This window comes from Carettochelys insculpta, chromosome 23 (genome assembly GCF_033958435.1).
Source record: "Carettochelys insculpta isolate YL-2023 chromosome 23, ASM3395843v1, whole genome shotgun sequence".
Classification (NCBI taxonomy): domain Eukaryota; kingdom Metazoa; phylum Chordata; order Testudines; family Carettochelyidae; genus Carettochelys; species Carettochelys insculpta.
Genome location: NC_134159.1, coordinates 9,294,002 through 9,319,975, shown reverse-complemented (window position 1 = coordinate 9,319,975; position 25,974 = coordinate 9,294,002). Strand labels below are relative to the sequence as shown.

At 42.9% G+C, this 25,974-nt stretch overlaps 1 protein-coding gene across 10 annotated transcripts in view; it reads right to left on the bottom strand.

The window, feature by feature from the left end:
* VPS13D (vacuolar protein sorting 13 homolog D) overlaps window positions 1-25,974 on the bottom strand; it is a 225,761-nt gene that overhangs the window by 121,476 nt on the left and 78,311 nt on the right. For all 10 annotated transcript variants that reach the window (XM_074975870.1, XM_074975874.1, XM_074975877.1 and 7 more), the window contains 9 exons: window positions 19,813-19,965; window positions 18,855-18,990; window positions 17,704-17,751; window positions 12,631-12,781; window positions 10,979-11,189; window positions 9,106-9,353; window positions 5,437-5,628; window positions 4,082-4,208; window positions 2,189-2,331 (listed from right to left, as the gene is read on the bottom strand). In XM_074975870.1, coding sequence (XP_074831971.1) covers window positions 2,189-2,331; window positions 4,082-4,208; window positions 5,437-5,628; window positions 9,106-9,353; window positions 10,979-11,189; window positions 12,631-12,781; window positions 17,704-17,751; window positions 18,855-18,990; window positions 19,813-19,965 — 1,409 coding nt within the window. The remainder of the gene's footprint in view (window positions 1-2,188; window positions 2,332-4,081; window positions 4,209-5,436; window positions 5,629-9,105; window positions 9,354-10,978; window positions 11,190-12,630; window positions 12,782-17,703; window positions 17,752-18,854; window positions 18,991-19,812; window positions 19,966-25,974) is intronic.

The following is a 25,974-nucleotide window of genomic DNA, read 5'->3' as shown; positions in this document are numbered from 1 at the left end:
ATAATTTTCTTTTTGGAGGGGGGAGAATACTTTGTTGTGAAAATTCAGCCTGAAGTTTTAATGAATGGCAGAATTCTAAAGGAAGAGGAGTAACTACGTATCTATGACACGGACAGAATTGAGTAGTCATGCTCCCCCATTCGTTTTACTGACTTACATAGGGTGATGTGCAGTAATTTCTTAGAGATGGGTAAAATGGAACCACACTGTGGTTCAAACAAGGTCAGTCACTATCATGGTTAAACAAGGCCTTAAAAGATATGGGTGAAAGACTATGAGACAAGGAAGTGCCTAACAGCAGCATGCTAAAACAAAATTCCATAAATTCATTGGGCTGCTTCTGACAAAGCGGGTCTTTGCCCACAAAAGCTTATGCTCCAAAATATCTGTTAGTCTATAAGGTGACAGGACTGCTTGTTGTTTTTATTGGGTTCCTTGCTCTTAAACATCCCAAAACCAGGGAGGCAGTATAGTCAAATTGCAAGTTACTTAGTGCCCTCTTTTGGTCTCCCTCTGTTTTGTGTACTATCCATTCCCTCCTCTTGAACGTCTCTTTCAAACAGCTGCTTTGGTGACTCTTTCCTTCCACTCAATGGCCGTCTCTACACTAGCCCAAAACTTCAAAATGGCCATACAAATGGCCATTTCAAAGTTTACTAATGAAGCGCTCAAATACATATTTCAGTGCCTCATTAGAATGCCAGCAGCCGCGGCACTTCAAAATTGATGTGGCTCGCAGCCATGCGGCTCGTCCAGATGGGGGTCCTTTTTGAAAGGACCCCGGCAGCTTTGAAATCCCCTTATTCCTAACAGCAGGTAGGAATAAGGGGATTTCAAAGTTGCTGGGGTCCTTTTGAAAAGGACCCCCATCTGGACAAGCCGCGTCAATATCAAAGTGCTGCGGCTTCCAGCATTCTACTGAGGCGCTGAATATGTATTTCAGCGCTTCATGAGTAAACTTCAAAATGGCCATTTACATGGCCATTTCAAAGTTTTGGGCTAGTGTAGACATAGCCAATATTCCTTCCCCTTTATACCAGAAAGTCAGAACGCCTTTAAGAAAGAGTGCAGAATTAGATGAACTACATAAGAAAGGAGAAACGCTCTGGAAATGCACATGCAATAAAAGGGTGAAAGGGGAAAAAGGAGACAGAAGAGAGTTCTAGAAACAAGAGCACCTATCAAAACCAACGTGAAAAAAAACACAGGCACAGTACATGTCCTAGAAGCTACAGTACAGAGACATTCAAAAGCAATTCAGGAGTACGTAACAGTGTCTGCAGGGTGCCCAAATGGTGCTTTGAAAACTACTACATAGGTTCAAACGTGTAAACATCAGAAGTCTGGAAGCACAGTCTTCAGAGTCCAGAGAAACCTCAGAGAGCATTGAGGAAATACCAAACAAACAACAGTGCAGGTAACTAATGATTTCACTGCTTGGAGAGCACATTTTAAATACTACACTGGCTTTTCTAAATAATTCAAGTATTCCTATTAAGCTTCTTTGCAATCTTCCTTTATTCAGTACTCTTCTATTACACCCCAACAACAAAAGTCTTCTAATAAAAAGGAAAACCAATTCAATCCAAAATTTTACAGTGAGATCAAGAAAGATTACTATTACACTCTCAGTGTCTGTAAGATTTATGTAGCCACTCAGACTGCATTTCAGCAGTACTGAAGTCTGTTCATACTAGAAACTCTGAAGTGCAAATGGAGATTTCCACCTCTTAGGCTACAAAAGTTGGGGATCAGACCCAGAAGATATTACTCTAGTTTTAAATTCTTTACAAAAGTTCAAAGTGTTTCCATGCAACATCTGTTCACATAAATGAATACAATGAAGTTGCTGGAACTGTGATGTTTAGAAAGAGCACTTGAGTCTAGTAGACTAAATCTGTCCTCATCACAAGAGCACTGCATAATTCACTGGAAAAATCCTGACACAGTAATTTACATTAGGAAGTGTCTTGTCATTGAATAATGAAGTTATAAATGAAGATAAGTATAAGGAACCTTGCTCCCCAAAAGTCTTTTTATTCACTGCAGTATTTTCAAGACCTAGAGTAAACGTGTGGTTTTGTTTGGAGAGGCAGAGGAAGAAAATTTATTTTTTACCATTATATGAAGGCAAAAAGTGACTGCACCATTTTCATAACACTTCACAAATTGATCCACGATCACATACCAATGTTATAAATCAGGCCAGGACGGTTTCCTTGCTGGATCACTTTAAGGGCTCGGACACCGCTGCCTCCATCCAGTGAAAATCCCTGACACCAGCAGGGCATACCTTCAGGATGGATTCCTTTCCCAACTCGCATCGTACAACTATGGGTAGCAAAAGGACATTTGATTTACTCATCTAAGAGCTTGTCTACGCTTGCCCCCAACTTTGAAGGGGGCATGGTAATCAGGGCGACCGGAGATTACTAATGAAGTGCCGTGGAGGAGTAAATGCACTTTGAAGTAGCGCAGGCATTTCAAAGTTCCCATAGGTACATGCATGACGGCACTCCAAAGTTTAACACTCCGAAGTTGCCACAGGGGAGAATTAGCCTAATGAAGTACTGCATATTCACCGCAGCACTTCATTAATAATTCCCCATCACCCTGATTACCATGCTTCCTTCGATGTTGGGGGCAGGTGTAGACCCAAACCAAGCAAAGGGTTAAGTATCAAAACAATATTTTGGTGGTTCTACTGAACCAAGATATTCCGCCTATGCAAAATAACACACAAATACCAAAAACGAAAGGCAAACTCTCTTGACTTGTAATAACATCTCATATATTATATAATATTCTTTAAGCATCTTGCAAACATTAATGAAAACTTAATGACTGTCGGACAAACTACAGCAAGGAAAGAATCAGTTACGTTAATGTTTTTAGAAGTAAAATGTATTTTTACTATAAACCAATTTCAAATTACACTTTTCTAAAATTAGTAAACAACTTTTACCTTTTTTGTTTGTTTATGCTTTCTGGACAATATGAACTAAGAGTTTTGGCTGGGGGATGGGAACAGTGCGCAAAGCTTTCCCTTTTTCTCAACGGTCTGGACCAGAAAGATACAGGGAGCAAGCTGCAGCTTTGAGTGGTTCAAAGCTGCAGCAAGAGCCTGATACAGTCTGTTAACTGGGAGCTGCTCAGGTAAGGTTCCTGGCTAGATCCTGCCTCTGGAGCCTCAGTCCCTCCCTCCCTCCCAACTCTCCGCCTCTCCATCCCACATAACCCTAACTCTCTGCCCCAACTCCTGCACCCATACCCCCTCTGTCAGACTTCTATCCCAATCCCCTTCACCAGATCACAACCCCTCCAAACCTAGGTCACAACCCAAAACCCTGCTCTCCCAAATCTGCTCAAGGTCACAATAGCCTCCTTCACCCAAACTTCCTCCCAGATCCCATACCACCTCCTTCACTCCAATCTCTTACCCCAAGCTCACTTCTGCACCTAACCTACATCACAGACCCTGTACTTTCTCCATTAATATCATGGAAGAGTGCAGCCCTGGACTGCTTTAAAACTCTTGGAGTGCCTCCCCCATCAAAAATTACTGCCCACCCCAGAGTATATGTACGTCATTTAAAATAGTGTCTTTTTTTTTTTGGTATGTTCAGTATTTTTTTAAATTCAAATACAAAGAGGTAGACTTTCTGAGTAATTGCTTTTTATCCAGGGTGCTACTGTGTCCTTTTATGCTACTCAAATCATTTAGCTATAGTAAGGACACAGTAAGCGAGCAGTCTGGTGTATATCCTCAGGGAAGAGGGACTTCTTACTTCCTTGCTTTTACCAAGTTATGAAAAGAGCATGATTTCCATACATGCAAAATAAAACCAAAGCAGACTGCATTTACAATAAAACTAGCCAATTAAATGGTTAGTTTTCAGTATCAAATGTCAAAATAGTGAGTAAGCTCATATATCTCAAACTCGATACTTTGTCAGGTTGTCTTGCCACTGAAGGGTTTTTCCCTACAGGATATTCAAACTGAATTAGCTGCAGCTAATCCTTTTGCTAATTATTTTAAATTCACTGTAAAGAATTTTTTCTTCGCATAAACATTACTTACAAGTTTGGTTGCTCTTTGTCAGCGTAACAAAAGAGAAGCGGGCTCAGGCTCCTTGCAAGTTCATGTTCTTCAAACTGACCTGCAGCATCTGTCTTTGCATTGTCTTGTCTGAAGATCAGTGGTAATCCTATAAGCAAAAAAAAAATAATAAATGAGACTTCAACTTAGACTCAAATTTCAAACCCAAATATACTTTTTTCAGGACCAGGGATTATATTATTAATTGTGAAAACAGGAACAACAATAATAGCAATTTTAAAGTTTAAAGAACAATTTTAAATGTTATGTAATATATAAACCACTGGTCAGCGCATGTTGCATAATCTCCTCTGTGTCTGATTGACGAAGGATACAAGATTGTTACAACTCCAAACTATACAGCCTGGCTTTTTAGTTCACGCTGCAGAGACTGATGCTTTCAGCTTTGGAGTTCTCACCTTCCTACCCTAGAGTATTGGTCAAGAAGGCACTATCACAATACAATTATTGCTTTAGATTTCTGGAGTTTGAAAACCAAATTCTAGCATTTTATCTTGATGTATATATAGAGCCTAATCAAGCTTTTAGGCCCTTTGTGTATTTAAAAATGATAATCAGGACTGTGTTTAATTTTCATTCCAACAACTCTGTTATTTACTTGTAATTGAATTGTGTAGAAGACCTTGACAATGAGAATGGATGTTTGTTATTTGATTCAACTTATTTTCTAGAACAACAAAAAGTCCTGTGGCACCTTATAGACTTACAAATATTTTGGAGCATAAGCTCTCGTGGGCAAAGACCTGCTTCGTCAGATGCATGAAGCTGATGCTCCAAAATATCTGTTAGCCAAAAAAGTGCCACAGGACTCTTTGTTGTTCTCAGAGATACAGACTAACACGGCTACCTCTCAGATACTTGCCTTTATTTCCTTAAATCCATTTTCAAAAGTTGTACATGGCTCTATAGCAAATCAATACAAGTTGAAACTCTCTAATCCAGAACTCTCTCATCCAGCAATATCCATAATCCAGCATGATTTTAGTTAGCCAGACGACCCCTTATCATGGGTGTGGCCAAATTTCCCACGGTCCCATAAAATTTGTTTCCAGACACCAGTCCTGGCTCTCAGTGTTCTGCACTGTTATTTAGCTGTAATTTACCCCTAAATATCTTCTAAGAGCCCAGTAAGCAGTGGAACTGTTGGTCATGTGCTAGACAATACTGACCTTCCACGGTCCAGCAAATTCTCTTGTCCGGCACTGGTCAGGTTCAAAGGATGCCAGATTAGAGAGGTTCAGCCTGTACTAAATGGAATCCTCATTTCCAGATGAATCACTGCCATTAGTGGTTATGAAAGGCTACATTAAACATACCTGTTTTGTTTATTAGCCAATATGGTGCAGAAATGAATATTTTTAGAGATCCTTCAGCTCGACATACAATCCTTATGGTTAGATTTAGTTGTCGCTTATTGGCATCATACAATCGCATCCGGACCATATAATTTTGTGTCCCAGGAGGAATCAGTAGCTCCTTGCACAGTGGAAAATTTTCCAAAGACACCCCTAAAAAACGAAAACACAAACAACCCAAATTCTCTCTACTGTTCTGAGGAAAAGTCAAGGCTTCCTGAAATATTTCCCCACTGCTTTCACTCATTTTAATTCCTTTTGTAACTACCTGTTTAACTTTCAAATAGAAGCTAAGACATTATTGTTATCATAGTCCTCAAACTAAATGCAAATGACATATATGCCTTATGCAGGCCCTCTACCAAGGGCAAATTTTACCTAGTGAGAATATTTTCCCAGCTCAGCCAGTGTTGAGAAAAATATTTCAGTCCTACCTACCTGCCTTCAGTACCCATATATCTAAAACACTCTTCCCAGTAGTATAAGGGCAACCGACTAGCTGAATTTAATTAACTAGAAAGTTTTTAAATAGTTACTTTTAAAATTAGAGCAATTTCTTGTAGCAATAAAACTAATAAGAAATTGCACATCACCATGGAGCACCCACACGGACCCTACTCCCAGAACTACCGCACGCTCACTTGCTGAGCATTAGCTATTTGTGTGGATCCTTCACTGGTTTCCCTAGCACACTTTGATCAAAGCACGCCACTGAACCTTTTAGTGCATAGTTGTGAGGTCTGTACAGATAGGTAAGGTGCAGTAAGTTGCATGTGGTAAATTTATACCCCATCTTGCTGTGAACTAAGGTTTTGTACAGGCAAGTCCTCACACTACACTAAAATCTGAAACTGATTACCATGCATGAGTGTTCAAGAATCATGAGCTAGGCCCTCGTGGAAAATTTAGCATACAGGAGACCCTCACTATCTGCAAAATCACTATTTGCAATTTCACATATGCATGCAGTGGTCCCGTCCCCATGGCCCCTCCCTGCATGCCACCGCCCCATCCTATCCTGGTCTCATGTGGGGGAGGGGCGTGGATTCAGAAAACCTGTTGTGGGGCTGCTCCAGCTGTCAAGCTAGCCCATGCACACTCACCGTGACAGCCATGAGCCATGGGAAACTCACTAAGTTAGCGGGAAAACAAAGCACTCTGTTTTCTCTGCCAGAACCCTTCTGTCCATAGGATAAAATGGAGCTGCTGCCGTAGGCCCTGCACTTTTGGGAGCCCTGTGGTGGCCAACCCAATTGTCCTACGATGTGGAGTAACCTGGGGCTGAGCATGGTGGAGGCAGCAGGGACCACCTCCTGTGCCCTGCTGCCTTTGCCTGCCACCAATATTTGCAGATTTCACCATTCGTAGTGGTGTCAGGGACACACCCACCACAAATAACGAGGGTTTCCTGTATTACAAATTTACAGCGTTGCCATCTCAGGATCTTACTGCAAGTTTTACAATATTAGGTATTATTCTTTGAGACCAAACTGCTGCAATGAAGTGACTTTGTGAGACTCCCAGCTTCAATGGAGAAACGGGAGGGGGGAGGGGCAACAAAGCTGCTCAACCTGATGGTTGCCTAAAACAGCGGTTTCCAACCTTTTCAGTAACACGGCACACTTCAATGAATCAAACAATTCCATGGCACACCCACTTTTTTCAGCTGGATCGATTGCTCATAAACACCACATTTACTTACACTTAACTATGATTACAGTCTTACTAGAGAGGTTTGCAACATAGCTGTACGTATAACAAGCTAAACAAGGATCAAATGCATTAATGTTTCAAATCCACCATAGAATACACCATCTTAGACAGTGAGCACAGATACATTTTCAAAATCTGCTCAACGTTATGCCAGGGATGTTGAGTTAACGAGTAACTATTGAAAGCAGGATCCCCTCCCCGCCAGCCCTCTGGAGCCAGGAAGTGGCATTTAAACTACAGCCCAGCTCCAACAGGCTCCTGCCCTCTCTTCCTCACCCTTGCCACAGCAGGGAACAGGTGTGGGCTCCCTGCCAGCTCATTTGGCCCAGGAAGCAGCATTTCAGCTGCCTCCCAGCACAAATGGGGTCAGCATTTCCCCTCATGGGGGTGGGAAACTGATGAACTCCACACTAGCTGGGACTCAAGCAGCCTTGTCATCATTCCCACCCCGACCCCCGCTGGTTCTGCAAAGAGCCACAGCCAGGGGAAAATCGATGAAATTTCATGGCCCACTTGGACAGTTCTCATGACACACCAGTGTGCCATGGTTCACTAACTGAAAACCACTAACTTAAAAAAAGTCTTGTGACCTGCTTGTACCCTAAAAAGCTCAGAGACCAGGAAAAAAACCATGATTTTAAAGTGAATCTCCTGATTCTGGAAGCCTAGCTCATGATTCTTGAACACTCAGGGTTGACAATTTTGCAAATATCAAAAAAAAAAAAAGAATAGGTGGGAGATTTTACACACATGTAAACATTGTGTTTCAAATAGCATCTGTCTCTGGTCTTTTCCTATTGAACAGCTAGCCATGAAAAGCCCCTTCCTGACTGAATTTGGTAAGATATCTAGGAAGAGTAAGGTAATTTTCTTTTCAGTTTAGAGTTCAATAAGACAAGTTAAAACTTATGAGGACAAACATTTTGCTATAAACACTGGGCAAGGAGAAGCTACTGACTGTCACTAAAGATGTACCATTTCTTTCAACTGTAGTAACTCTAGATGATCAGGACTGAGCTTATATACATCAATTGAAGTCTGCTCTGCACTTCTGAAAATTTCAGCATCAGTTTTCCTCCTCCTCCCAATATTTCTCCCAGACCTCCATAGTTTGTTGGCCTAAAACAATTACTTCCACCTTGGAAGAACTATGTGGGGACAAAATTAATCTAATAACTTCTTCCTCTTCAGTTTTGTATATTCTGTCTTCAAACCCCTTACCAATGAGAGGTATGCGAATCTTCCAAGCAACTCAAATTATGCCAAATCCCCCTTGATAGCAAAAGCAACTAGTCACCAGCGGCTGGCCCATGCCAGCCAGCTTGGGCTGCAAGGCTGCTGCACTGCAATGCAGTGCTACAAGCTCAGGCTGCAGACCAAGCTGTGGGACTCTCAAACTGCACAGGTGGAACACAGACTCTGTACTCTTAAGCTCAAGTCAACTGGCACAGACCAGCTGTGGGTGTCCAGCTAGTACTGACACTTCAAAGTGTTGCACAGAGGCTACAAGAAAACCCACAGATATTTGACACTGGACTTGGTAAAACTGAGGTTTCTCCATGACAAGATACCATTTTGAATCTTACTGAAATTAAACTACACCAAAACTCAAGTCACTATTTAAATTGCTCTTTTTTGACCTTACTTCCTTTGTACATTGTGAGGTAAAGTGAAAAGGAGAGGGAAAAGGGAAGCACCTCAGATTTCTATTATTTTCAGAGTTTCTTCCCCTAATTGACATGTATATGCTTGAGGAACATTTACATAAGAAATTAGGCAACCCAATGAAATATTCACTTTGTACGTAAGAGCTTATTTCTCTTTTCAATGCCACAGTTGTTTGTATAACAAAATATGCAGTCATTCTGAGCTGCTGTTGTAGTATGAGCAAATAATAATACCTCCATATCATCTTACCAAGCTCAATGTTCTGAGATGTATCAGCTGTATGCAATGCTGCCTCTTTGCCAGGTTTTAGCGTCCCATTAATTGGCATCCCTTTAACATAAAATTCGAGTTCACAAGGTAACAAGTTACAGATGACCACAGTTGGCAAGAGATAAATGGTATGCCCAGGCTGTCTGAAAATCTGTTTAGCACTGTCAGAAAATATGTTGGAGGGCATGTAGTCTGGATAATTCTCTTTCTTTATAGCCACACAAAACCTATGAACAAAAAAGATGTGTGTGAAAAAAGAGGAATGAATTGAATGGAATAGTTGTATTTTAGCTTCCAAAACATGACTGACTCTCATTTCACAGTGCAGTTTACAAAATTGATAACCTGTTCAGCATTTAGAATGAATTCTCCACAAAAACATTTTTAACTTGACTGTAAAGATATTCCACTATTTCACACTTGTATTGCCTCTCATCTGATATTCTCAAAACAGTTTTCATATAATTATATCTCATAACTGATCTGTGAATTTCCACAATTACAGCAGAATCCTTCGCAATCCATACATCTAATTTTCTTTGCAAAAAAGTCCTTCTACTTTTCTTAACAGATACTTAAAAGCAAAGTGCAGTATGTACAGTGGTTTCCGATAACTAAACTTTACTTTTACATAATATACTACAGTACATTTACTGGGAGTCTACGGACGATTTAAAACTAAAGTATACGTTTGAAAAAAAATAAAGTTAAATCGCATTCTATAATGAAATTGTATTTTTGTCTGTCTTGTCCATCCTGCTCTACCTGCTAGACAATACAATCCTTTGGGATCTAAATTAGACAAAGTAAAACAACACTTCAAGTAACATGCTGATTGCAAAAGTACTCACATCTTCTAAAAATTATTTAGCATCCTACAGTAATGACCTCAAAACAGTATATATATGTTTTTAAAAATTTGAACTAAAAAGTGATGTCTTTATGAAAAGAAAACTATTAATTAAGCAAAGGTCACTTCCCTCAACTGTTTTCAGGAATGTCAGATAGAAAAAAAAACAAGGAAAGAAAGACTAGAAAGACAAGACAAGACTAGAGAGACAAGGTGGGTGATGTAATATCTTGCAATACCATGAAGTGTTCATTACATGTTGACATGGAGATTAAAACAGAGCATTTAATATTTTGGACAATGTAATTGCCTGAAGGCAGCAAACTCACATCAAGAGGAGGACAGAGTAGGAAACCCAGCAGGTTATTTTAATTACTAATTCTAATATTTGATTTTATTACATTAAAGGTAAACAACAGTGGTTATTTTGTAATGTCACTTTTTTTGCCATAGGGATGGTCAAAAACAGGCGTAAGAACAATTTTGTTCTTAGGACAGAAACTAAAAAAGCCTTTACTGTATTCTGGCTTCTAAAAAGATTTTATACCCTTCTTTGATGTCTTCCAAGAAGAAACAGTCACAGCCAAGGTAATGACAATTTCTGCTTCCTGCTCTTGTAGTGGTTGTTTATTGAAAGAAGTTAAGAGAAGGGTTTCTGGTTCCCTATCTTTTTACATCTAGCCACAGCTTGTGAGATTGGGAATGGAGATCTGATGCTCTTCCTCCTAGCCATCAGGGCAGGGCCCCATTTCCTGTTTTTCAATACCGTGATGGATATGATCGTACATGCCATCTAATCTTCCTTATGTAATTACAGTATAATCATACATAAACACTTCCTATTATTCTTAAGGTGTCAGAAACAAAACATAAATGTTTATCTTCAAACACCCTCTTTCCCAATTCACTTTAGTTTTTCTAGTAACTTATTTTCAGATGAATTCACCTATCAAAAACTGTTAAGTTACAGCAAATTATTTAGCCTTACAAGGTCTTAATTACCTGAAAAATCGGCTGTTTTCAGACTCCATTGAATGGCATTCTCGTTTGCTGCTACATATCTCTGCTGCCTTTTGCACGTTAGTCCAATGAATGGGTGTTTTACAGAAAAAAACTCCCATTCCTTTCGGCCTGGCCTGCAATCGCCAAGAGGTAAGATGTAATGGAATAGCAAAGGAATCCCCTGGCATTACAGCTGGAAGCACGACAGGTTCTGAAACCAAATCACAAAGAAAACACACATTGAAAGGAGAAATAATTTCTTCAGTTATCAACTCTGTACAACACATTTCACGAAGGAAGCTGTACAGTTCTTATTATACATAGTTCATTCAGTCCAAATGCCAAAGTGTTGTTTAAAGTGCTCCTAATTATGAGTCAACACCAAGAAAGTCCTGCTAATAGACCCAATGGGCTGAATTCCACATAAATTGGGAAGGGATTAAAAAAAATTAGCTAGAGTTCTACCTTTGGCTCTCTGACTGCCTTGCTTAAAAGTTCCATTTTAAGTCGACGTGGAAAGAAGTTGCTCATCTATTACTTGAGTTCTTACAGCATATTGTCAAAACAATACACAGTCTTGAACTACATCTGCACACAGCGCCAAAGACCAAAACCCTGCGCCAAGTTCTGATTGCTGGAGGACACAAGGCCCTCATCTCTGTCTGAGGCATGTTCTGCACATGGACTTATAATGAGATGTGGGCCTCTTGCAGCCTCCTCTCCTTCAGTTCACAAACAACAAAAAAATTCCCTTTGTTTTTTTCAATATATTTTACGGACTATTTCAAACCCTCCCCTCACCCCAGCCCCCAAAAATTCAGGCTATTTTGCTGCCAAGACAAGTAGTGTTGATATCTGTAAGGTTCCTTCCTCCCCTCTTTGCATCTGCCCCCCGCCACTTTTCTCCCGCCACCCCTCCTACCCCCCCCCCATTTAGATATTTTTTAGAACGTTAGTTTCAGAAATTAAACTTCACTGGGGTTCAGTACTTCTGCCATTATGGTGTGAAAATTGTTCAAGGCTGCGGATGCAAGACTACTATAGATCAGTACCTCAGCTCTGCACTGAAATATTCAACTTCAGAATTCATTTCTTTACCCATTATAGTGTTTGCTTTGCACAGGTGAAGGATGACTGTCACAACTGCTGTTAAAGAAAGAACCAGCTCTCTCTCTTGCATGACACCAACGTTCTGCAACTTTCTGTTGTTTGACTAAGATAAAAATCCTAGAAGTTGGGTAAAGAATCTATTCTAGAAAACAAGGTCATGTAATTTTGACTTCAGGCAAAGAACTAAACAGAGAGAGATGTCTGCCGATAGCCAAACAAAGCACAATACTTCAAGCACTCCTTTCTTCTGCTTTGAAAGGTCACACTAACTTCACAATACCATAACACAAAACTCTTCAGTTGCTTAAGATTTCATACCATCTCCATAGGAAAAAAAATTCTTTGCAAGATTTTTAGGGTAGGCTTACTTGCTTTTACACTTTGGCCCTTTTGATGGCTTCTTCTAGGCATGTATTTGCACTAAAGTCTAAAGAACAGGACAAGAAAATTTTTGAGACAATCAAAACTGGGGCTACCATAAATGGTTCCGAGGGAAAGATTTCTCGCTAATACATGTTAAAAGGCAGTGTTCCGAGACTTACTGTCAGGAGCTGAAGGGCTGTCCAGCCTTAATTCCATCGGCGTTTCCAGTCTGTTTTTCACAATCAACGCAGAGCGCACAGTTATCACCTTCCGAGCGCTACCTTCCATGGTAACATCAAATACCACACGAACTGGAGGCAATGAAGAAAACTGCAAAGCCATTTTAAAAGTTTAGGTACCAGTACACACAATGATGGTATCTAGCAAAGGAATGCCCAGACTCTGCCGTAACTGAACCTTGCCAGTAACCCAGTAGCCACACCAAATGTATACATTTCAGATATTTTTAAAAATATGCTTATTTTATATCATTTTTGATAAACATGATTTCATTATTTGGACTTGACAACCTAATAGGAAAAAGGAATGAAAATGAAAACACAAGGACCAGTCAGGAACCAAAAGCAGATTTGCCCTGCTAAAATAATAGCTCTTCAAGAACTGCAACAGGAAGGTAGCTGTATCCCGAGCTAGCATGCTAAAAGGATTTTTATTTGCATATTTCCAAAAAATTTCAAAATAGCCTGTGATGAATCAAGGTTCTGTTCATTCCCATTTTCCTTAGTGCTTCTCACTCCTTTCAATCACTGCCTTTCTTCATACACAGCTAGAAAAATATCTTAGATTAACATATAGCTTTATATATATATATAAATATAAAAAAAAATATATATATATATATATATAAAAAATCCAGTCACATTATAAACTTTAAAACAATTTTTACCCTCACACTACCCTCTGTACTGCTTATAGAACCAAAGAAAAATTGCTACAGTAACTATTGTTTTAAGAGACTGTGCCCAGAACACGCTGACAATGTTCGCTTATTTTACAAAGAACCGTCAGCCAGTCTGGGATTTTCAGCTGCCAATAACTTTATTAAAAGAATGTTTTCATTTAAAAAAAAAAACAAAAAAACCACAAAACACACAGATCTGACAATGAAATGTACATCATTCTGCTGAAACCTTCCAGCAGCACATTCAGCATCTAGCAAGACTAAGATCATAAGGAAAAACACAGAAGTATTTTATTTTTTATTTTTTTTTTTTTTTTTAAACACAGCCTCCACTTTGTGTAGGAATTTTACAAAAAGGTTTTAAATAAAACAACTGAGAAACCTCAGTCTTCTAATGAAAGCAACTCACAGTATTAACCTTAGTTATGGGGTTAATAATTTACTCAAGATTTTCCATTTCAAAATAGCAGGCCCTTAAAGAAATCTAAAGATTCTGAAGAGAAATATTAATATATTCTTGTTATCATGTTATATTTTTGTATTTTTACTTAATTCTTAAAGTTTTGCTCTTAAATATTTCTGGTGAACTTTGCACCCAGCTCAGGTGGAACACAAATAGTTCTGCATTTAACCTTTTGCTCTGAGCACTGCTGAGGACGACAGCAGCAGGATGAAATGAACAGTGCCAAGTTCTCCCAGCTTCCCCATTTAGGATTGTTGTTTTTAAACTGATTCAATAATAATCGAAAAAGATTCTGGCCAAGAGAAATTAACTCTTCTTTTTCCTAGAATTGGCAGTTCTATCCAAGAGTCTTTCTATGACAGCGTTTGAGGAGAGAGCACTCTTCTATCAAATATATAGTTTGTCATTATGCAAGCAGTTCTGTGGCAATTTAGAGACCACAACATGTACCAGATTATGAGCTTTTGTGGATAAAACCCACTTCAGATGGATATGGAGTGAAAAAACAGAATCCAGGTTTATATAGCCCAGAGGGGAGCGAGGAAGGAAGTTACCTGTCACTAGTAAGACCAGTTAATGAAGCAAATTAAGCTGGATGTGTGTCATTCCTGTCAATTCCAAAAGGTGGGGAAATTGCCCTTGTAAGGTATAAGCCAGTTAGGAGTTCTATTCAGACCAAAGCTAAAAATGTTACATTTGTAAATGATTTCCAATTCAGATGTCTCCCTCCAATCTTGAGGTAGAAAAATGGCTACTTTTAAATCTATTACTCAATGTCCACGGAGGTTAAAATGATCTGATGTCAGATTTACATCCATTTATCCTTTGGCACAGAGAAATGGAGAGTCACCAACAGCAGCTCTCAGTTGATGAAAGTTTGTCCAATATACAGGGCATCGGGTCATTGCTAGCACCTTGACAGCATATAAGAGAAACTTGCCATAGCAAGCAGCTTTTTCTTATGCTTTCTCTGCATAAGGGTAAACATATCAAGCAGCACCAGCTTGTAGAAGAGGTTTGTTTGTTTCAGTTTGGTGCACATTAGGCTGTCAAAGTCTTTAGGGAAAAGAGTGAGGGCAAAAAGCCTAACTGCTTCAAGACTGAGCTTGATAAGTCTATGGAAGGGATGAAAGGATGAGACTGTCTACAATGGCATGTAACCAACCTGTCAATGCTAGCAGCAAGTATCCCCATTGGCTGGTGATGGGACACTACGTGGAAAGAGCTCTGAGTTGCTACAGATAATTCTTCCCATGTATCTGGCTGATGGGTTTTGCATAGATGCTCAGAATTTAATGGACTGCCTTATTTGGAGCTGGAAAGCAATCCTCTTCTACATCATTTTGTCAAAGACCCCAGGGAAGCAGGTTTGCCTTCCTCTGCAGCATGGGGCACAGGTCATTTGCAAGTTGTAGCATTAATTGTGGATTCTATGGAACTTTTTAAGCCTTTAAATCATGATTTGAGGACATCAGTACCTTAGCCAGAGGTGAGGGGTCTATTACATGAGAGAGTGAGCCAATTTCTGTGGTCTGCAGTGTACGAGTGGTCAGACTACATTATCACAATGATCCCTTCTGATCTTAAAAAATGAGTAGCCAGTTCTCAAAAAATTTACACTAAGAAATATAGAAATGTAAGTAACTACCCAGCCTATAAATCTGTTCCAAGAAATATCTCCCAGATGCTCCCATTGTCCTTTTTCCTCTCTTAGCTACCCCACAAGACAACAGATCCTCTTTTATATTTAACAACATCATTGCCAGAGCAAACTAGTTACAGTTCTAGACAACCACATTTAACAACTGCTCACTCACCCTGGAAATTACTGGGCCTTATTCTCCAAATGCCTTGCACCTTATGTATCCTTTACATTTGGGTAGAATGACTAGTAGCATGAAGTGGTAACATTCTGATTTGGTGCAGTTTTATATTCGCCTCACATACATGTAACTGATGACCCATGCAGTGCTTTTTTTTGTGATGGTACTTGCCGGTACTGAGTACTGGCACCTCATCAGCCCCAGAAATAGGATTGGCTGGGGGTGGGGAACGGGGAGCCAGCTGAGTACCAGCACCTTCCCCCCCCCCCCGCCCTTTTTTTTTTTTAAACAAAAAAGGCACAGCTCCCTATTAAAGTGCACATCCTTACGCTATAACTGCTGGAGGATGAAATAGCATTGAGCATATTCACAACAAAGCAACAAACAAGAGGACATACCTATGTGTACTGAAAGAAAGGAGACTATTTCTGGGTTGAAAATGAAAGAGGAAAACGACTGAAAGGAACAAGATCAACAGGATAAGAAACCAAAATCTAAGAGGATGCAAAGCGAGACAAGAAAGTCTGGACCTAACAAATACACAAAGGAATATGTTGTCTGGGTTTTTGAGAACTGTTTCAACTACTGGAGTGATGTTCAAGATGCTCCCTGACACACAAGAAAGCTCTTTTACTTGCTCAGTGACTCTGCCAACATGAAAAAGGCTGGAAGCTCAAGATATGCAAACAATTATTTTCACTTGCAGTATGTGGGTGAGCTGATATTGGTGACTCTCCTTTCGAATGTGAAAGAACGATGGATGAACAGTTTTGACGGATCTCCTGAACTACCACATAACCACTATTGCTGTGTAAACTGCCAGTGTTTCAGGAAAGAAAAAGATCTAGTGTGCAATAGATCATTCCACCCAATGTTGCTTGAGATGACAGAGAGCAGCAACATGTGGTGCTGTTGCAAAATTACTTTGAAATGAGGCAAATACACTGAAGAGCAAGGATCTTCAATGTTATGAAGTATGAAATCAGTTTTTTATTCCTGGGTGGAAGGTCTCTTATTTCTGAGTCAGAAATACCCTACCTTTCCCTGAAAAGGAAATAACAAAAGTACCATACAATAAGATCAAGGGAACACTTAATACTGTCTTTATCAGGACCCTTCCTTCACCCTCCCTGCTCCACTGAGTCCAATTACCTCAGTAATAAAGCAATTGGCATAAACTGCAGCAAGGGAGGTTTAGATTACACATTAGAAAAAAATCTTCCTGACTGTCAGGGTGCTTAAACACTGCAATAAGTTACCTAGGGAGCTTGTGGAATCTTCTTTGCTGGAGATATTTAAGAGCAGAGTAGACAGACATCGATTTGGGATGGTCTAGATGGTGTTTGGTCCTGCCAAGAGGGCAGGGAACTGGACTCAATAACCTCTTGAGGTCCCTTCCAGTTCTAGTTTTCTATGATTCTATGAACCTGAAACTCCTCCTCCCTCAGTGAGATGCTGTGCACCCAGATACCACCTCATACCCAAACCCCCATTGTCTGCTTGCACCCAGACTGCCCCACCAAGAGTCCACTCACCCAACACCTCGATTTCCTTCCCACCTCCCCACACACACACTAAATACCTCTACACTTGCATCATGCAGAGCTGAGCATGTCTGCCCACAACTGGTGCAGAGGGCCAGGGCCCCAAAGAGCTTCTGGAGCAGATATGACCCTTGCACTGTAACAGTATCACTACGGAGTCCTGCCCCCAGTGGTAAGACTGCAGGGTGATCGCCCACTTCTGTGCAGCTACTGGCCTGTGGTCCCCATTGCCACGTGGGAGCTTCCACATTTATTTCTTGATAAATAAAATGTGCAACGTTTCAAAATATTGCATGCAGAACTTTTATGATTTTTGATTTTTTGGCACAGAATTCCCTCAGTAGTAGCTTGTGACTTCCATAAGCAGATAGCACAAATTGTACCTGTGCAGTGTTGTGTGAGTCTATCCAACTTGTCACAAGGAAACAATAATAATCACTACATTCACAGAATTATGCTACTTTAAAGCATGTATAATGGAAGTGAAAACACATACTCACATAGACATGGGGATGTATTATATTTGTTCTACTGATTGGGCTCCCAACCTAGACAAGAATAAAGTACAACTTACCAATCAAAGCACCTTGTAAACTGCTAATGTCACTTGTAAATTACCTCATTATTTTGTGAGATGCAAAGTTAAATTTATTCAAAAGCTTTCTGACGTTCTCCATGGCTTTGGAGAAGTGTCAGGAAGATTGGTTCTAAAAAGTAACACTTGATTATTTCTTTTACTTTGCAGTTCTATTGTTTCGTACAAAAGAGGGAAGCTGCCAGAAAAATGTGTCAGTATAAGAGATATACGCACAGTAATTTCAACAGAGTAATTCTTTGCCACACAATTTTCCTGACATAAACAAAAAGAGATCTTAAATAGATACGGTGAGGATACTGAGTATTGCTACAAAATACTATTGTCAGGACTACTGAAAATATTTAACAAGCCCTTCACCCCTAGAGCTCCTGTTGAATAGCGATTTGCCCTTTCACTAATTTCATAAAATGAAACCATGTCCTGCCTGATGCCAAGAGACCATCAACTCTTAATTTCTCTGAAGGCTCAGCACCCTGCAGCCTGGAACCTTTAAATTTCATTACCTACTCCTTATGCCTACAGGATCACTTTGTCATCAGGCCCCAGCATTAATGCAAGTCTGTGGGCTGGCCCAATTTAAATTTTTCAATTCCCAAAACAGATTTTTGTCAAAGCAAACCACACCCCAACACAACCACAGAATTATACGTAACTGTCAATGTCGTTTATTTTTAATCAGTTAACCATGGAAAGCAAACCAAATAAGTCTGCAATAGAGGACCAGGATATTGGAGCAATATTGTTGGAATTCATAATTTGCATCAATGGATCCATGATACCATTACTAATAGAATATTCCTGTCATTCTAAACCCTGATTCTCTGTTGAGTAGAGACTAAATTTGATGGCTACAGTATGTATGTTAACTTTTCAGTATGTAAAGCTATCAGATGATAATTAACCCAAGACCACTAAATATTCATTTTAAGAGGACTGAAGAGAAAGAAGGTCCCATCAGTGAACAGCTATTGCTATAGGAATAAAATTTGGAGGAGAAAATTACTGTCCAAGTAAATTTTGTAAATTTGTCATTGAAATAGAATTGGAGCTTACAGTAGAAGATGATGTGTTCTTGTCAGGTGCTGCATACCGGAAAAAGGTTCCAACTTTATCTACTGACACTGGACTCACTTGTTCCCAGCCATTTACTCTCACTTGCAGCTGATGTATTCTTAGATCGTGTGTGTGCCTGTCAGTTGAAATAAAGTCAAATTATCATTATCATTTCACAAAGGAAAGCCAAGACAATAAATCAGAATCAATATATATCTGGATTCTTCTGTTGCATTAAGAGAAGATTAATGCTTGACTATTCAAATGTAAAAACACAGATTTCTATTCCAACGATCAAAAAAATGTGCTTTTAATTTAAAAGGTAATTATCCAATGTCAGCTAATACAAACTATGCAAAAAACTATGTCCCATATGCACTGCATGTAAAACAAAAAATAAACTTGTTAAATATTTATTTGTAGCCTCTGCATTTAATTTCAACTAATAGCCAATATGTGTTCTTCAGAGCATGAAGACATTCAGTCACTCAATCTGTTAGTCTATAAGGTGCTACAGGACGACTTCTTGTTCTTGAAGATACAGACTAACGCAGCTACCTCTCTGATACTAGTCAAGCAAACACATTTGTTGCCCAAGTTTTCCTAGAAATAAAGGAAATACCACTTATGCAAAATTAAAATGAGAAAAAAAAATCTACATAAATAATTTTCTGTGGTCAAATCCTGACCTCAAATACACAACTCCCATTGATATCCAGGTGAATGGGTTGCTTGTCTGACAGCAGACTACAGCAACAGATGCTATGGATTTTTCAAATATGTAAAAAATCAAGGGAAGAGTGGAAAAACTGCCACATTATGAGAAAAAAAATCTACTGGACAGCATGTGAAAAGCTATGCTCTTATTAATGTGTGTCCCCTTGAATATGTGCATACATATGGGTTCCTGTGAACATGTGCATAAATTCCAAAGGAAAACCGAGGTTAACTCTTTCACCTGTGTCTCAGTTTCTCTCTGGCTTCAAATTCAAATGGAATCTCCTCACTAGTGAGAACTTCTCGCCACTCACTGACATTGTGTGCATCATCAAGAAATGTTCCATTTTCCTCTGGAACAGCACCTGGACTCCCACTGTGAGACAGCGCTGCACTGCAAACAGAAACACACCAAACTAAAACTTCTATGGTATAAAACAGAAGTTACTCACTTGTAGTAACGATGGTTCTTCGAGATGTGTCCCTGTGGGTGCTCCACAGTAGGCGTCGGGCTCGCCCGGCGCCGCAGATCGGAATTCTTCTAGCAGTTTCCACCGGATCACACATGCGCCGATGCGCGCCGCTCCCTTGCGCGCCCTCGGTCATGTGCGCTATCCGGTCCCCGTCAGTTCCTTGACCAACCGCCCCGGATGCTCCTGAAAAACACCGGACAGAGATCCGAAGCGGGGAGGATGGGCGGGTAGTGGAGCACCCACGGGGACACATCTCGAAGAACCATCGTTACTACAAGTGAGTAACTTCTCTTTCTTCTTCGAGTGGTCCCCGTGGGTGCTCCACAGCAGGTGACTACCCAGCAGTAACCCCAAGTAAGGAGGTGGGTACTCGATTCATGTGCAGCTTGCCCCCAAGAGGCCTGCTGTCGACAGACGAGTATCCTCACTGAACACCCGATGCAGGGCATAATGCTTGGCGAAGGTGTCATAGGATGACCAAGTCACCGCTCTGCAAATGTCTTTCAGCACGATTCCCTTGAAGAAGGCCGTTGATGCCACCACCGCTCTAATGGAGCGAGCCCTGGGCGGGGCTAGCAAAGGGGTCTTTTGAAGCTTGTAGCACAGTTTTATACAGGACACAATGTGCTTCGAAATTCTCTGGGAAGAGAGGCCTTCCCCTTTCGACCTGGGAGCGAGACACACCAGAAGCCTGTCCGTTTTCCGGAAGGGCTTAGTTCTGTCTATGTAAAAGGCCAACACCCTCCTCACATCAAGGAGATGCAGGCGCGCCTCCTTGCTGGAGCTGTGAGGCTTCGGGTAAAACAAGGGTAATACTATTGGTTCGTTAATGTGGAACTCCAAGGAAACTTTCGGAACGAAGGCTGGGTGTAACCGTAAGATCACCGTCTCCTTTGAGAATACTGTGCAGGGCGGCGTTGCCATCACTGCTGCGAGCTCGTTCACCCTGCGGGCTGACGTAATCACAAGAAGGAAGGTCATTTTCATGGTAAGTAGTCGGAGGGGTACCGTGGCTAATGGTTCGAAGGATGGTCCCGATAGCGTGTGGAGTACCAAGTCCAAACTCCACAACGGTTGTAGCGGTGTTCGAGGACGGTACAGGTTTACCAGCCCCTTCAAGAACCTTGTGACGATAGGATGGGTGAATACGGTGGGCCCTTCCTCTTTGTGCTGAGAAGCCGATATAGCTGCAAGGTGGACCTTTAGCGAGGATAGAGAGATCCCGTCTCGTTTGAGGTCCAGCAGGTATTCTAGAATTAGTTATAGGAATGTCAAGAGGAGCTAACTGTTTGGCAGAACACCAGGCGGTAAAGCGTGTCCATTTCTGTTCGTAAGTCCTCCTGGTGGAGGTCCTTCGGATACACTCTAGGACTTGTCTTACTCCCTCTGTACACGTGCTCTCTAAGGCGCTGAGCCATGGATTAATCATGCTTGTAGGCGGAGTCCCTGAGGGTGCGGGTGCACTATGGACCCCTTAGCCTGCGTAAGTAAGTCCGGAGCTACCGGTAGGGGGAGTGGTGGACGATCCGACATGCGCAGAAGCAGGGGAAACCACTGTTGTCGGTCCCAAGTTGGAACTATGAGTATCATGCGAGCTCTCTCCCTTCTAGCTTTCTGCAGAACCTTGTGGATAAGTGTTGTGGGGGGAAATGCGTAGAGTAGAGGGCCCTTCCATGAGATCATGAAGGCGTCCCCCAGGGACCCCCGCCCTATTCCTGCTCTGGAGCAGTACTGGGGGCACTCTTTGTTGCGCTGGGTGGCAAACAAATCGACTTGGGGAAACCCCCAGGTGCGAAATATGTGTCGTAGCGGATCTGCCATTTGTGCGTGAGTGCAAAGCACCCGCTCAGTTGATCTGCCTTCACTTTGTGGGCGCCCAGCAAGTATGAGGCTTTCAACGTTATGTTGTTGGCAATGCACCAATTCCACAATCGGACTGCTTCTGCACATAGCGCACGGGACCGTGCCCCTCCTTGTTGATTGATGTAGAACATGGTGGAGGTATTGTCAGTATTGATCCCGACTACTTTGCTGTGCAGGTATTTCCGAAAATGTCTGCACGCATTGAACACTGCTCTGAGCTCTAGTATGTTTATGTGCAGTATCTGTTCTGCGGGGAACCATAGCCCTTGCGTCACCTTGTTGCCAATGTGCACTCCCCATCCTGTGTGGGAGGCGTCGGTTGTAAGAAAAATGGAAATTTGTGGTTGGTGGAAGGGCACTCCCACTAGCAAGTTCTTGGGATCTGCCCACCACACTAGCGACTTCCATACCTCCGTCGTGAGCGATACTACCCTGTGGACGGTATGGGCTGCCGGTGTGTAAACACTCACCAGCCAATGCTGCAGGCTTCGCATGTGTAACCTGGCATTCTGTACCACAAACATAGCGGCCGCCATGTGCCCCAACAGTTGCAGGCATGTTAGGATCGGCACCGTGGGGCTGTACATCATGACTTGCACCAAGGATTTGATGGTGCAGAAGCGGGCGTCGGGCAGGTATACTCTTAATGCAATAGAGTTTATGCATGCCCCTATGAACTCTATATCTTGCGTGGGTTCGGTCTTTGACTTTGCAAGGTTGATAACTAGGCCCAGCAAAGTAAACGTGTTCGCGGCGACGCATATCATCCGTAGGACACCTCTGCCTTTGAGGCCCCTTTCAGTAGGCAGTCGTCCAGATATGGAAAAATAAACACGCCCTGCCTGTGCAGGTAAGCTGATACCACTTCCAGGGTTTTGGTAAAGACTCTGGGTGCCGAGGATAGGCCGAACGGAAGAACCCTGTATTGGAAATGTTCCCCGCTGACCGTGAAGCGGAGGAAGCATCTGTGTGCCGGGTTGACTGTTATATGAAAGTAAGCATCTTGTAAGTCAAGGGCTGCAAACCAGTCTCCGTCGTCCAGTGCCATAAGTATGGAGGCAACTGTAATCATCCGGAAGCACTGCTCGCGCAAGTATTAGTTGAGGCCCCGCCGGTCCAAAATCGGCCTCCAGCCTCCTGTTTTCTTCTCTGTTAGGAAGCAGCGTGAGTAGAAACCTTTCCCTTGGAATTGTTCCGGCACTCTTTCCACCGCCCCTATGAACATGAGGTGATCTACCTCCTGCTTCAGCTGCGCCTCATGAGAGGGCTCCCTGAGAATAGACTGGGTGGGAGGTTTTGTCGGTGGTAGTGACTGGAAGGGGATCGTGTAGCCCGTGGCTATAATTTCCAGCACCCATTTGTCTGTTGTGATCTTTTGCCACTGGGAGTGGAACGGTTTGAGGCAATGATGGAACATGAAGTGAGAGTGGCATTGAGCGATGGTGTTGATAGCGCAGTCCTCGACATACCTGTCAAACTTGCTGCCTCTGGGCTCGCCCCGAGGTTGTACGACTTTGTTGAGAAAGTCACCTGGGGGCCCTGTACTGTTGCTGCTGTTGATGGCGCCCTTGGTCATAGCCTCGCTGATATTGTGCGCGTTGTGGTCGGTAAGCGTAGCGCCTTTGCTGAGGATAGAATTCCTTTTTCTTGTATGGAGGAGTATATGTACCCAAGGTCTTAAGTGTGGCCCTCGAATCCTTGCTAGAGTGGAGGACCGAGTCGGTTGATTCTGCAAACAGCTTTGGCTTGTCAAAGGGAAGATCCACCATCTTCGCCTGTAGATCTCTAGGGATATCAGACGTCTGGAGCCAGGATACCCTACGCATTACCACTGCTGCGGCTGTTGAGCGTGCTGCTGTGTCCGCCACATCCAGGGCAATCTGAACTCCCATTCGTGAGGCCGCGTAGCCCTCCTGGACGATCGCCTTTAACACTGGCTTCTTGTCCTCTGGGAGGGTATCCAGGAGAGAAGTGAGTAATTGTCAAAGTTATGGTTTGATAAATGTGCCACGTAGTTTGCCATTCTCAATAATAAGGTAGAGGAGGAGTAGACCTTCCTGCCGAACAGCTCTAATTTCTTAGCATCTTTATCTGACCCCCCTGATTTGTACTGAGGCGTCTTCAACCTCTGCTGGGACGATTCGACCACCAAAGAATTGGGCTGTGGGTGGCTTAACAGGAATTCCATGCCCTTGGCTGGGATGAAGTATTTCTTATCTGCCCTTTTATTCGTGGGCAGAATAGAGGCCGGAGTCTGCCATATATTAGTGGCTGACTCCATAATGGCTTCGTCCAGTGGGATAGCGATTTTAGATGAAGCCGGGGGTCTTAAATTTTTCAGGAGTTTATGATGCTTCTCCTGTACCTCTGCTATTTGAATATCCTGCGTGTACGCTGCTCTTTTGAACAGTTCTTGGAATTGTTTAAGGTCATCCGGAAGGGAGACATCCCCGGGGCAATTGCCTCATCTGGGGAGGATGAGGAGGAACCGCTGGGATAACCCTCCCCCAAGTCCTCTGGCTCCCGAGTTTGCTGGTATGCTTGCTCCTTCGTGGGCTGTGAAGGAAAGTCTTGGGACTCTGGACCTAACTCTCCCTGGGACAGCTGCGTTCGTCTCCCAGAGCAAGAGTGGACGCGGGAGTATTGGCGAGGAGTGGGAGAGGATCTGCCCCTGGGTGTAGACCTCCGATGTCGGTGTTCAGTATGATGAGGATGGCCATAACAACATGGACAAGAGCCCGGTGATGGAGACCTGGACCATGATCAGAGAGTGTACCCGTGATGTCTAGGAGAGCGGGATCTCCGTGACGACATTGATAGTGGTGAAGCTGGTTTGTGATAGTACTCATAGGGATCCATGCCCAAAAAGGGTGAAGGAAGCCTGAGCCAAGATGAAGGTGGTTGGAGGAACGGAGAGGGAGGTCCGAAATAAGCCGGTGGAGTTGCTGCCCGGCGACGCGGTGTGTGTATCTCGGGGGGTGGGGGGGAGGCTGGGAGATAAGGGCATCACAGCCCTGTCTGGAGATGGACTGAGGTGCTGGGTTTTGGCTCTAGCTTTCCCCCTCCCTTGCAGGGTGGGAGCCGCCCCCTCCCGTGCCAGGGATCTCGGCCCCGCTGTCGGCGCCATGCTCGGTACCATCACAAGTGGTGTCATGTGGGAAGCTTCATCCGGCGCCACTGCGCCCCATGCTGGGTGCCCCTGCGCCGTCGGCGCCATGATAGCCGGTGCCACGTGAGGCAGCGCCGCCGATTCCGGCGCTTACCGTGCTGGCGCCCGCGGCGCCCTCCATGCTGACTGCTGCAAAGTTGGAAGCCCGGCCCCGGCCACGTGCGCAACTGCGCTGCCGCTTTCATCAGCCCGTGGCTGAGGGCTCTGCGTTCCACTCATCCTGCTCGCTGGAACTGCCGGCAAGGATCGAGCCAGAGAGAGTTTCTTTTTCTTTTGCACAGAGGGGGTCAAAGACGCCGCCCTCCTTTTATGTGACCCAGAGGGCCCCTCTGTGTGAGGCTTCTCCGGTGGCTCAGGCTGGAGGGCCTTATCAAACAAGATCATTTTGAGCCTCATCTCTCTGTCCTTCCTGGCCCTGGCTGTAAGCTTAGCGCAGTGCGAACACTTCTGGGTAACATGGGACTCCCCCAGGCAACGAATGCACTCACTATGCCCATCAGAGGCCGGAGCAGCCTCGCGGCATGACTCACTTCTTAAACCCCAAGGAAGCCATCACGGTGAGTCTTTACTGTTAATAGGGTACTTAGCCACTAATCAGTGCATTCTACAACCCAAATAACATTCACGGCCTTCAGGGTAGCGGACGGCTTAACAGCCTTCTTTGTCCGCACCTCTCTCCTCCGTTCCTCTTCTCTCTACTATTTTGTATGCTCTTTTTTTTTTTTGTGAAAACAGCGAACTGACAAATAAAACAACTATCTTATCTGTCTCAGGCTTTAGAGCCGGAGCGGATTCCGTCTGCAGCTGTTGGCGGTTGAGAAGGAACTGGCGGGGACCGGATTGCGCACATGACCGAGGGTGCGCAAGGGAGTGGCGTGCATCGGCACATGCGCGATCC